This window comes from Lactuca serriola, chromosome 9, assembly GCF_051521515.1.
Source record: "Lactuca serriola cultivar US96UC23 chromosome 9, Lser_US96UC23_V15, whole genome shotgun sequence".
NCBI classification, from domain to species: Eukaryota; Viridiplantae; Streptophyta; class Magnoliopsida; order Asterales; family Asteraceae; genus Lactuca; species Lactuca serriola.
Window position 1 is genome coordinate 151,808,045 of NC_136416.1, and position 13,259 is coordinate 151,821,303.

The 13,259-nt window shown below is 36.9% G+C and overlaps 1 protein-coding gene and 1 non-coding gene across 2 annotated transcripts; one reads left to right on the forward strand and one right to left on the reverse strand.

Annotated features, from left to right (window-relative positions):
- Window positions 1–10,758: 10,758 nt before the first annotated feature.
- Window positions 10,759–10,865, reverse strand: LOC145077592 (small nucleolar RNA R71). Its single transcript, XR_013693334.1, has one exon. It is a non-coding gene; the product is annotated as a small nucleolar RNA R71 (small nucleolar RNA).
- Window positions 10,866–11,906: 1,041 nt separating this feature from the next.
- On the forward strand, window positions 11,907–12,377 carry LOC145076167 (uncharacterized). The gene has a single exon (XM_079022139.1). The coding sequence runs from the start codon at window positions 11,907–11,909 to the stop codon at window positions 12,375–12,377; it is 471 nt and encodes a 156-aa protein (XP_078878265.1).
- The last annotated feature ends 882 nt before the right edge of the window (window positions 12,378–13,259 follow it).

Here is a 13,259-nt window from a genome sequence, read left to right on the forward strand (position 1 = left end):
ATAACTTGGAAGATGGTATCATGGAGACGGAGGTGAAGATCGATGACGATGAAGAAAAAGACTTTTTAGTTTGCTGCATTTTGCCTTTTTGTTAAATTTCAATTTCAAGACTTTTAATGATGAACCTACCAATTCAAATATTCAATTAAAGGTTCTGAGATTGCCTCGTCGAACCTAACTCAAAGTAGCCGACTTATAGATACTATTTACGTCATATTCATCGCAATTGTTAGACTATTACTTTTCGTGTTCAAAAACACAATTCGCCATGAAATGGAACACATGACATTACGCGTAGTTTTTAGGTGCTGTTTGTTTTGGAAGTGGTTAAATGTCTTTTGTCTTTTTCCAAGTTTGCGGAAGAAGACGTGCACTTGTAAAACGTCTACCCGCCAGAAGGGAAAAGTGCTCAAAAAGTACTTTTGTAGAAAAACAAACGAGGCCTTAGTCTATTACTTTTCGTATACTAAAAAACGAGTCACAAAATGGAAAAGTCAATCGACTGATAAATCTACTAAATTGTCTAAAATGTTGATAAGAATAGTTTTGGTAATACAACCTAATTTGAACAGAGTTTGGTGATATCTTATTTTCTTGAACCTTACATTTTACAACATATGATTTTTTTATTTACATAGTTGTGTTTAGACTTGTTATAATTCGTAACTAGTGGTTGCCACCAAAAGGCTTTTAGACCAACGGTATCCAGTGTTGACTTCTCTCATTGATGTTGATGGTTCAAGTCCCATCGTGGAGTTCCAACTGATTTGGACTGAACCAGGTAGAATGATTGCAAAACTTGCTTAATGTACTTTTGTTGAGAAATACAAAACCGTCCTGCTCTTCTATCCCTTCGAATCTTCATTCTAAGTATCTCCTTTGTAGCTCTCAAATCCTTCATCTCAAACTCAATCTTTAGGGTCGCCTTCACGTCTTTTGCTCAAACCTTGTCATTGGCTACGATGAGCAGGTCATCAACATATAACAACAAATATATGTAGGAATCCAGTGACAATTCCTTTGAGTAAAGAAAATTGTCAAATTGTTTCGGAGAGTAGCCACACGAGATCATGAATAATTCAAAAATATTATACCATTGACTTGGAGACTCCTTCAAAACATACAGAGATTTCTTAAACAAACATGTGTGATCCTTCTTAGAATCAAGGAACCCTTTCGGCTAGGACATGTAAATCTTCTCTTCTAAGTACCTAAGAAAAAATGTTGTTTTTACATCAAGTTGTTCAAGATGCAGATCAGATGCACTCACCATGGTCAAAAGAACATGAATTGTCATGTGCTTCATGACTAGTGAGAACACCTTGTGATAATCAATTTCTTCTTTCTGAGAAAACCCTTTCGCCACCAACCTTATTAATTCCTTCTTCTTACAGATCCATTTGCATCCCACTAGCTTTGCTCCCTTTGGTAATGGAACAATATCTCATGTTTCATTCTTCTCCAATGATTGCATTTCTTCATTATGAGAATAAAAAAAATTTATTGCTTCTTTACTCACAACTGCCTTTTTATACGATTGAGACTCCTCAGTGTCAATGTATTCTCCAATTATCAAAGCAAATCCAATGGATTCAACTCACATGAATTGACACATCCCACATATCTACCAGGTTGTCGAATAACCCTCTTTGATATCATCCTTTCTATAGTTTCAGACCCATTATCTTGTCTAGGTTGTTCACTACCAACTTTCTGTTCACGACTTGTCACAACTCTATCTAGAGTTTGTGATATAAAATCCACTTCTTGTTAGCACCCTGTGATGTAAGTTAGAATCGAATAACGAATACGTAACCAATAAAAAACATTAAGAACACATCGAGTAAATAAGATCAAATTGGTAAATATTTCATGTTTAAAAAGTACAAGAGTTTAAAAGTGTTTTACAAACATGAAAGAACAAAAGTTACTCTCAACCCTAATACTTACCCTATTTATAAGGTGTTACAGACACGAAAAATAGTACAAGGACTAAATATTCTAGTTCGAATTTGACATGTGCCTTGTAAATACATATAGAGTCAAAATCATTCTGATTTCGAACCCTTACAGACTCAAAAGTATTTCGACTCCTCACTATCTATATTTTGACCCTTACAATCTCCCCCTTAGTGAGAGTAGTCGAAATTATGCCATAAGCTTCAACATCTGTAGAAGTACATTGCGAACTTCCATATACCAAACAATTGTCTTTCGAAGCTCAACCTTGTCTTCAACTTCATTTCTCTTGCAGTTGTTGATGCAAAAAAGAAGATTGGTATATTGAACATTCGTATACCTCTCTAAATCACTAAATTGAGACATGAATTTTGTCAACTTCCCATTCTTGTTCTTCCCTCGAAATACAGCCCCAAGAGGTTGATGAATAATCTCCCCATCTTCATACTTGTCAATGTTGATATTCCCCTTCAGTAGAGATTAAGGAACTTTTGAAGGCTTGTTAACAGCTGAAGCAAGCTCAATATCAGTAATTGCAATGCAATCATAATAGTTGTCGATGAACATCTTGATACGAGCAAAACCAATGAGAATATCTTCCTTCTTGGTTTCTGTCAGCTTCGAAACATCCACATTACTTAAAATCCTTGTCACAGCGACCAAGTCATTTAAGTTAATTGGTGGGAAATTAGCAATCAAAACTTCACAAAACACATTATTCGCTCTAACAACCACATAGCGAAAATTTTGTAGAATGCCTTCAAACAAGTTTTCACGTGTAATTGTCATCACCTTTACATTATTCACTGATGATAAAACTTCTTCTTCATTCTTTCCCAAGACTACATGAAATCGTGTCTTCACTCTTTTGAATTCTTCTTTATCTTTGAAGTTTTTGAACAATTTTGAATTAGGAAGAGGTGAACAACTAGTGATTCATTGGGAAGTCAAGCTGATTAAAATCAGTGTTTTCAACATCATAACTCATCTTATGCACTTTGTGAAAATAGTCATTCAACCCAATCGAAAAAAAATTCAATGGTTTCGTAACACCACAACTTGTTGGGATCACCCTTATTCAAGCCAGGTGGGTCATTTTGTCTTTGCCTCATTATGCTATTTATTTTCTTTTGCTTTTCAATCTCTAGAGCTTGATATTTCTTTTTCTCTTGTTTTGAAGAAACCACCGAAATAGCTTTCCCTTTATGACCTTAATCTTTTTTCGAAGGTGGAGGCATAGAACTCGAACCTCCATATCCTTCATTTAGTATGATCCCTTTCGTGATTGGTCTTGTTGATGTTGACGTTGTGGTCAGCGAAATAGGAATTGAAGTCAGTATCTGAGTCGAAATCACGTTTCCAACAACAGCTCCTTTCTATGAATCCTTCAACGACCCAACACCTCCACATCCTTTATCTTCTCTTTATGACACTTACCTAACAGTTGGAGCATTCATTGGTAATTGAAGAACCAACTCGAGGATAGGAGTAAGTTTTGCTTTCATATTTGTCTCAATGGTCGAAATCAACTAAGAAATTGCTTCTTGAGAAACAAAGGATTGACTCGAAATATCAGCTTTTGAAATTGATTCCTTGATACTGGTTAGAAACTCTTCTAGTTTTGCGAAAACCTAGGTATCCTTCTCTGATTTTTCTTCAAGCTTAGTCGAATAGTCAGTATTGAATTCAATCAAATTTGTGATAGCAGTTGCAACAACATCCACTTTGGTACGCAACAAAGTATAATTCTTTTCCACCTCTTTAGCTATCTCGTACATAAGTTCAGCCACCTTAAGATCCATAAACTGTTTCATCTTTGTCACTTGTTCCAAAAAAAAGATCATGACGCTCCTTGGAAACATCACGAAGCTTTTGAATTTTGTACTCAAAGCTTTTAGAATGAACATTCACCCGTTCGATCTGTTTCTGTTCAAGGCTTTCAACTAAACTTCAAAGACGATTCTCCTGAGACTTCAATAAGTACTCCATATTTATCCCAAAAACAAAACTCCTTCCCCTAGAATCAGCTTGTAATTAAAGAAGAGAATTGATTTTTTTTGTTGAGGATTTTGAATTGTTTATCTAACATGATCATGTTATCTGGTACATTATCCTCCTCTGGGTCAAGTTGTAGATCAACAAAAGACACCATAATCTCATCAACATTTGGTTTGTCTTCTTGAACCACTCTCTCAACTTTAGTATGTTCAGAGGAGAAAAGGGTAGTAATTGATTCATCCATAATTGTGGAGTATGTTGGTGAAATGGTTGGAACTAGAAGTGAAGTTGGGATGGGTGATAAAAGTGGTGGTGAGGATTTGAATGTTTCGAATGTAGAAGATTTGATGGTGGATGAGATAATAGTTGAAGTGATAATGGTTGATGTTTCAAGAGTAGAAGTAACAGAGGCTTCTTTGTTCTGCACCCCTTCACCCATATTGACATTTTTATCCTTATCAGATAAGTCCACAGGGATGTCTGGAGTTCGAACCTCCTCTGTATAATACTCCGTATGCGAACCCCCAGGTTGTACAAATGTAGTCTTGTCATGGATGGATGTAGATGTTTGATCATTCAAACCGGTGTTTGTATCCGTACTAGATACATGTACATTGACACCAGGATCTCCTGTCTTCTTGAAATTCGACTTGAGAGGAGAATCCCTTCGAGGTGACCCAAACCCAGAAACAACATGTCGATTATCCCCACTATCACTATCATTATAAGCTTCGACAGTGATTTGATCAAGTGGATATTGATGCTTTCACTTCTTTTGTTGTAATTTTTGAGCCATGTCGAATGATTGTCTTTTCTTCGAGGATGGAGAGACTGGAACAGGAACTTCTCTAAATAACACACCTATTCTATTAAATTGAGGCTTTCTAATCTTCTTTATACCCTTCTGAGATGAATGAGTATGTGAGGAATCAACTTGTGTTTACTCAGTTGTCTCGATTTCAGGTTCTTGATAAGATAGCCTCACTGGAGAATCATGAGGCTCTTTGTTGGCTTATTGGTACACTAGTATACCAGTTTTTGAAGGAATCATTTCGTTAGAAACTTCCTCTACCATAGGTTCTAGTTTCTTAGTATGCTTCTTCTTCTTCTTCGGTAATTTAACAACTTTTGAAGAACCCTCAACCCCTTTCGACGGAAGAACACCAATTGAATCGGTATAATCAATGGAGGCCAAATACTGAACAAGGAGCGGATTTTACGGATCAACATGTCTTAGCATCGTATCTGGAATACGAACAACATTAGGAAAGAGAACTGGATCATCAACAACAACCCGTGGAGTAGCCATCGTTGAAAATTCAGTTGTTTCGGCATCAGAAGGAACCATAATCGCTTCTTATTGATAAACCTCTTTTAGAATCAAATACCAATATCGAGCACATGAAACATCATCCGTCAACTTGGTGTGAGTAATAGCTGTGCCAAATTCTTCCCAGAAAAACATGGTATAATCCATAGCAAGATCATAATAAAGCCCAACAATAATGGAATACATTTCCAATTTGGCTTATCTAATCCAGAACTTCGACCTGTCAAGCATCTTAAGACGACTCCAAATACAAAAATCCATACACAGGGTAGACCCGACTTTTTAAAATGACTGATTCCATTCAGAATAGATCGATGCCTCATCTCATTGTACATGTGAAGAACTTGTTCATTAGTAACCTCATAAAAAGTACCTGAGACAGGCAGCTTCATGATTTGAACAAATTGTTTCCTTGTGAGATTTCTCGTCTTGGAATTCGTCGGTTGAAACATAACAACTTTCATAGTATTGTTGAACACTCCCGTGGAATCAGCAAGAGAAATCCAAGTCATTGGAACTTCAAACAAAGAGGATAACACTATGGAGAAAATAGAGTTATTTAGGGTTTGAATCAACATCCATAACTGCTCTGGATATTGATCCACCGTTGGCAGCAATCGTAGATTCATATTCTGAATCTTCATAAGAGGTTGTAATACTTCTTCTTCATTGTTGGTGTTTGTAGAGTCAACATTGGATTGAGGATCAGCCACTATTGTGATTGCAAAGATTGCTGAAGACGATGAACTATTGAGAATTTTGGGAAATTTGTGTTGAGATGATAAAGTCTGAGAACGATACCACCAATTTCCTTATATAATCTATGGTATTTTTGAATGTGATCTAGTTACCAATAATACATGGCCACGTATTGCTTTGGTTACCTAACCGGCACCGTAAAAAAACTCTACGTCTTAAAAAGTGATCATCACGTTTTCCTTGAATCTCGTGAAAATCTTGAACCATCACTTCTATCGGATCTTTCGTTGTGCCCAAACGGATAAGAACCACCACTTTTTTTCTGACTATGAGCATGTACTTTGTGTTGTTTCGATACCAAGACAACATCATTCTTTTGATTGGAGGGTAGGCTCATTCACTTTTGGGGTTTGAAAGCGAAGCCATATGCCAGAATTTGCAAAATCTTGATTTCGAGTTAGTATTACCCAAAACCTCAAGGATTCCAGTGCAATTGTGTGCCAAAGAATGAGTGAGAAGCAAGTTTTAAAAAAATGTGGGATTTTTTATATCAAAGTATTTGATACGAAAGCAGTTGGATCTCGGGCAAAGATCTCTTCATTCGACATCAAGAGAGATGACAAACTGCTTGTGTGGTTTCCCATGAAATACAATTGAATACTCATTTATGAGCATCGAAGGGCTTCTTTTTCATTGGTTTCGAAAGGTAGACTCAATTTTGCTCAATACCAAAACTTAACATAAGTGTGAGTGAATTGAACAAAAGTAACTGAATGACTAGTGTAGTCAACAAAAAGTACGGTTAGATATGATTTAGAGTAACAAGAAATCAGAAAGATATTCAAACGAAAATCACATTCCAAAAAAAATTAGTATTGGATCTTTTTGGGTAAAAATGTCTTGGGTTAAGAACATTTTAATAAGATCACGCAATGCAAATGGAATATGATTATGAATATCGAATGGTACTGAAACAAGTGTTTCGTTAAAATCTAGAACAAAAATGTTCACCGTCAATTCCTTGATAGTTGAGATTTTTGTGTTTCATCATCATCATGGAAAAATGACTTAGGATCATTGACACAGAGTGCTACAATAACTACATTATGGTAGGTTTTGAATAGAGGTTTCGAGGATATGCTAGAAGTGTGTGATCATGAAATCAAATTTTATGAAAAAGATTGTGTGTAAGAACTCATAGTACATCTGCATAATATATGGACATTACATAAATCTCTTTACTCAATATGAGAAGAGAAAGGTATCTCTTCGACTACTGTGAATATAGCCTAATTGGGAAGGAACGTTCATAGTTATAGTTCCATTAAGGCTTCGAAAACATAAAGTCTATGAGGCTTGAGGTCAACATACAACATCATGCTTCTAGAGATGCTTAACTAGTACATCAATTCAAATGAATACATGTCCCTTAGATAGACATGATCGTGGAGCATGCACCTCAGCAGTGCATTTTTACAATGAGTCACAAATTTTTAAACAAAATATGAAATAATAACAAGAAAATCTTTTTGGGTTTTTGCTTTTCAAAATAAAATTACAAAAATAAGAAAAGATTTTTGGATTTTTGTTTTTGAAAATAAAATACAAAAATAAGAAAATGTTTTTGGAGTTTTGATATTTGAAAAAGAAAAAACAAAACAAACTTATAAAATGTTACCAAGTGACGTTCGACCTAGTAAGTAGCAACCCTCAATGATGTCGCTCATCGAACAACTTTCTCCCCTACAAAGCGAATTAAGGTTGGAATGGTTCAGAGGAAATTCAAACGAGAACGCTGAACTGAAAAAGTAACCACTGAACGATTCAGAAAAACACCAATCAAATAGTCACCTTTTCGATCAAGAAGAACATGGAACAAAACTTATTTCGATCATCCTAAACAATTTCAAAATCCTTAATAATGACTTCTCATAAATATCTACAAGTTGATCTGTTGTTTACATAATATGGACCTCAATGTTCCCTTCTTCTACATTTCATTTTGCGAGTCACAATATAAAGGAATTTTATTCATATTGATTGCATAATCACGTAGTTGACTTTGTATCCAAATAACTTGTGATGTGCACGCTGTAGCAGCTACATATTCTCCTTCTGCAGTCGGAATCGGAACACATGTTTGTTTCCTCAATTTCCAGCTCATAAACTTTCCATTCAACAACTGACATCCACCTGTTGTGCTCTTTCAACCAAGTTGACATCCACCTAGATTTGTATCTAAAAATGCTTGTATAAAGAATCATGTCTTTGATGGACACCATAGGCCCAATGAAACTCTTCCTTTGAGATAGCAAAAAATATTGTTAACAACATTGATATGGGGTTCTCTTGGGTTCGATTGGTACCTTGCACAGTTACATAGAACAAGCATAATATTAGGTCGACTTGCAGTTAAATACAAGAGCGAACCTGATAGTCGCATATTTAGCCTTATATTTAGTATAGATTTTTATCATTTTTAGCTAATTTAGTTTCATATCATGGACAAAAGATACTTAAAAGTGTTTGAATTGTGTTTTCAGTCCAAAAGCAAAGCTCGAAAGCAAAAGGAAGCAGGAGAAGCGGTTGGGAGCTCGGGAGTTGAACAAAGATGGAAAACGCTAAAAATACAAGGTACTCGGCGAGTAGGGTCGACTACTCGGCGAGTCTCATCGAAGATTCGAGAGGATAAAGACTCTGTGACTTACCGTGTACGGGAATTAAGGGATGGACTCGATGAGTCGGTCTTGGACTCGGCGAGTCGGTTCGAATCTCTAAAAACAGCTGTCCAGATCGACATAAGGTATTCTGGAACCTTTGGGGAGAAGCAAGTTGCGATTAGAGAGTCAGAAGAACCCTAGAGATCGAAGATACAACCCAGAATTCAATTCCGAAGGAGATTTGAGGCAAATTCTCATCAATCTACTTAATCTATTGTTTTTCAATTATGGTTAGACAATTGGAATTCGTTTTATTACTATTAATTACCTCAATCATGAGCTAAAACTCTTAAACGTCTGTTTGAGGATACAATATTGAAACTATGGTTTGATTTATGGTAGGATTAATTCAATATTGGTGATTTTGTTGATTTTAGCTTGTTTAAGAACCTTGTGTGTGAATGATAATTATTTTTCTGTTAATAGGAAGATAATTAAATAGTATGAACATATTTTAATTGTCAACCTCATATGTTATGTGACCACTTTATCATATGTCTAGGATTAATGAACATGAAACTAGAATTAATAGAAAATTAGGTAAATTCGTGTGTGAGCTTGTGTGATGACCATCAACAAGAGGTTAACTAAAGGACCAAATTAGTTAGCTATTACAAGTCTAAATTAACCCGAATAAATAACCTAGTGAATTAAATTAAATTAGACAGCTGATCACTGTTTGAGTTAGTTTGTTCTCTAAGGATTAGTGCAGCGAACGCGAAGCTAATCACTTGAATCGGTAGCCAATAGAAGAATTAGTTTATTGCACTATTACCATAATATCAACCATAGGATCAATTGAGTTGAAGTAAACAGAAGTTCCTTTCGTTATTGAATTTAGTTAATTCTTTGTTTTTCTAGTTCCTAGTTTAAGTAATAGTAGTAAGTTCCTAGTCTTTTAAGACTAGAGAAAACCCCTATTTATTATTTAATTTAGATAAAATTAGTCTTTAGTTTTAATTTACCGTTCCCTGTGTTCGATACACTACTTATTTAGCTTTACCACAATTGATAGGTCCACTGCCTTTGTGTGTTCATTTTATAATAAAAAGTAGGTTTAAAACTAGTTGAGTTTACACACATCAAGTTTTTGGCACCGTTGCCGGGAAATGGTTCAAAATTAGCACTAATTTCTATTTTTATCAATCCTTTGTGTGGGATTTATCTTACACAAAGTTAATTCTTAGGTAATTTAGTAGTTAGTATAAGTTTTAATAAATATCAGTTTTAATAAGTAATTATAAAATAAATTATGTTTTTGCCTTGAACTCGCCGAGTGCACTCGTGACAACTCGGCGAGTCCATCGCTGTTCACAGTTTTAGTTTTTATTTTATTTTTGTTCTTTTGACGCGTTTGTCTTGTTTTAATTGTAGCTGTTTCATGACCCGAGGAGTTGATACACCTCTGGTCCCTCCTCTCGAAGACCCGGAATCCGCACTAAGGAGGTACAAAGGAAAATCCATTGGAGAATCCGCTTCTTCAAAGAATTCGCCACTAAAGAACCTCAAGTCCGTTTTTAGCAAGAAGAAGAGCAGTAAATCAGGAGCATCCAACGCCTCTATAGCAATCGAAGACCCGATTAATGAAGACACCGAGTACGAGACCGAGGAAGAAGAAGAACCTACATACGAGAACGAATCCGAATTTGAGGACGATTTAGCTATTACTATGGCTAATATCGATGAAGTCCCCATGGGGGAATGGAAGAAGAGGATGCGTGACGATACCGGACCAGGACTTGTGTAACCCGCAATTCCTGCTATTGCTACTTTCGAGCTAAAGGGCCACATACTCGCTCAACTCAAGGAGATTCTTTTTTATGGAAAAGAACACGAAGATGCCTACAAGCACTTGGATGAAGTCAATGATGTAGTTGATTACTTCAATGTTCCAAATGTGCCACGCGAGACCCAGCTACTTCGTATGCTTCCAGTCACATTCAAGGGTGCTGCAAAGGATTGGCTCAAGTCACTTCCCCCGGGTTGGTCACCACATGGGCTAACATGAACGAGGAATTCATAGACCATTTTTGCCCACCTTCTAAAATAGACAAGTTGAAGAAAGCTATTGCCAACTTTGAGCAACAACCCAGAGAATCCCTTTATGAGGCGTGGGAGAGGTACAAAGGTCTTCTCAGAAATTGCCCACACCATGATCTTAATAGCCAACAAGAAGTCTCCATCTTCTATGATGGAGTCAATGTTACCACAAGGCAATTGCTCGACTCACAAGGCCCGCTCACAAAGAAGGCACCCCCGGTAATCAAGGAATTAATTGAAGAATTCTCTAAACATTCTAGAGAATACCACAACCCAAGAAATGAAGTAAGTCGGGGGGTACTAAACTCGGTCAATGATGGCATGGCGGCGATGATGGCTAAGCTCGATAGTTTAGATAGAAGGATGAAAAAATGGATCAAAAAATCCATGCTATTCGAGTTGGATGCGAGAACTATAGATGACCTCATCTCACGAAGGATTGTGACTTGGATGAAAGTGCAAACAAGAAGGCGCAAGTGTTCTACTCAAGCGGGGACAAATACGACGAGAATTGGCGGAAACCTAAGAAGGAATGGCTCCCGTACGAAGAATATAAAAAGGCAAGGGAAGAGAAATATAAGCAAAAAGAGAGGGGTTACTATCAAAAGGAAGAACCGGTGGTGGAAAAGAGAGCCGACTTAGAAGAAAAGTTCACAAGATTTATAGCCGCGTCCGAAAGAGAAACATTGATCATGATGCTGCAATATAAGAGACCAGAACTATACTTAGGAATCAACAAGCATCTATTCTCAACATTGAGAAATAGCTAGGACAATCCGAGAATGGAGAATTTGAATGTTATAACCTCCAGCTATGAAAAATTTTTCACTCCTATGACCCCTGCACAGAAGGTCTCAACTAAGGTGCATGCAGAAAAGACAGAAGAGTCGAGTTCAGCTAAACCCGACCAGACTCGCCGAGTCCCTCTAATAGACTCGACGAGTCCATGCCCTGATCCCAAATCCGCTGTTTCTTTAAAGCCTTACAACCCTCCTTTGCCATTCCCAATCCGAACCATACCTGATGAAAAGGTCAAAGCATACAAAGCTTTCATAGAACATGTTAAAGCCCTTCAAGTCAACATTCCATTTGTTGAAACAATGCTTCAAACACCCAAATATTTAAACTTGCTTAAGGGAATTTTTGCTGCTAGGAAAGATATGGCGGAAGTGGCGGAATTAGTATTGAATGAACTACTAGAAAAGAAGTGCGATTCGGGAAGCATCTCAATTCCTTTCCAATTTGGAAATAAACTTGCCACTCAAGCATTGACTGATTCAGGTGCAACTATTAACTTAATGCCTTTTTCTTTCTTCAAGAAGCTAATTTTACCGGAGCCAAGGCCTGTTAATATGAAGATCCAGTTAGCGGATAAGACGATTATTCGTCCAAGAGGTGTTTGTGAAGATCTCCTCATAAAAGTAGATAGATTTGTGTTCCCCGGGGACTTTGTAGTGCTTGATATGGAAGAAGACCCCAAAATCCGAATTATTTTGGGGAGACCATTTTTGAATACCGCATGCGCATTGATAGATGTATGTGAGTCCACGCTAACATTGAGGGTAGGAGATGAGTCAGCAGTGTTTAAATCTCTACCAGAGATTAAGCAAGAAGAAGCAAGAAAAGAATAAGTTTCCTTTATTGATTTGGATGATGAAATACTACAAAAAGAACTTGCACTCTTGCAAGAAGAAGATCCAAGTAAGTTTTTGCTATCGTCTGAAGAAAACTTTGATGCTGATAAAGACTTAGAAGAGATGGAGAGGTTGCTTGGGGGAGCTGATCCAGAAGAAACAACGGATTTTATGGAATACGCTTCGACTCGCCGAGTCGCTTTGACAGACTCAACGAGTCCCGTCGAAAATTGCAGAAAAGAAGACAACCTTGACTTGCTTGTTACCAGCCCCTTGCATGTTCTTGACATGAAGATCTGTCCTAATACTTTGGAAGGTCTAGCAGCAGATGGCGGAGTTTTTGAAAAACACTATGACTTCCAAAATGTACAAATAGCTTACCTTAATTCAATTATGAAAGAAGATGAGGGAACTCAACTTGACGAGGAGGCAAGCTTGGGAGAAAAGGAGAATGCAAAGGCGTGGAATGGTAATAGTAATAACTCATCCACAAATAGAGTGATCAAGTTAACCAAACCTCGAGCCCGAGTGTTTTCTAATTATGAAGTAATGAAGTTTAAAGAAGGAGGAGTACAAAAGAGGGTGCAAGAGAATGGGGTAAAGAAGAAGAAGGTGAGGAAAACAGAAATTCACGCAGCTGAAGATGATGCTACAAGGGAAAAGAGAGAAGAATTGAGACGGGAATACAAGAAGAAGATACACGCTTACAAGACAAAGTATAAACCACAAAAGATTAGGCGTGCATTCCCGACGTAGGAAAATGAAGAAACATAGCTGGGAAGGAGTCCAGCTAACGACTCCTTAAAAAGAAGCGCTTGGTGGGAGGCAACCCGTTATGAAAGTTTGCTTTCTTTCTCGTTTTATTTAATTTTCGTTTTT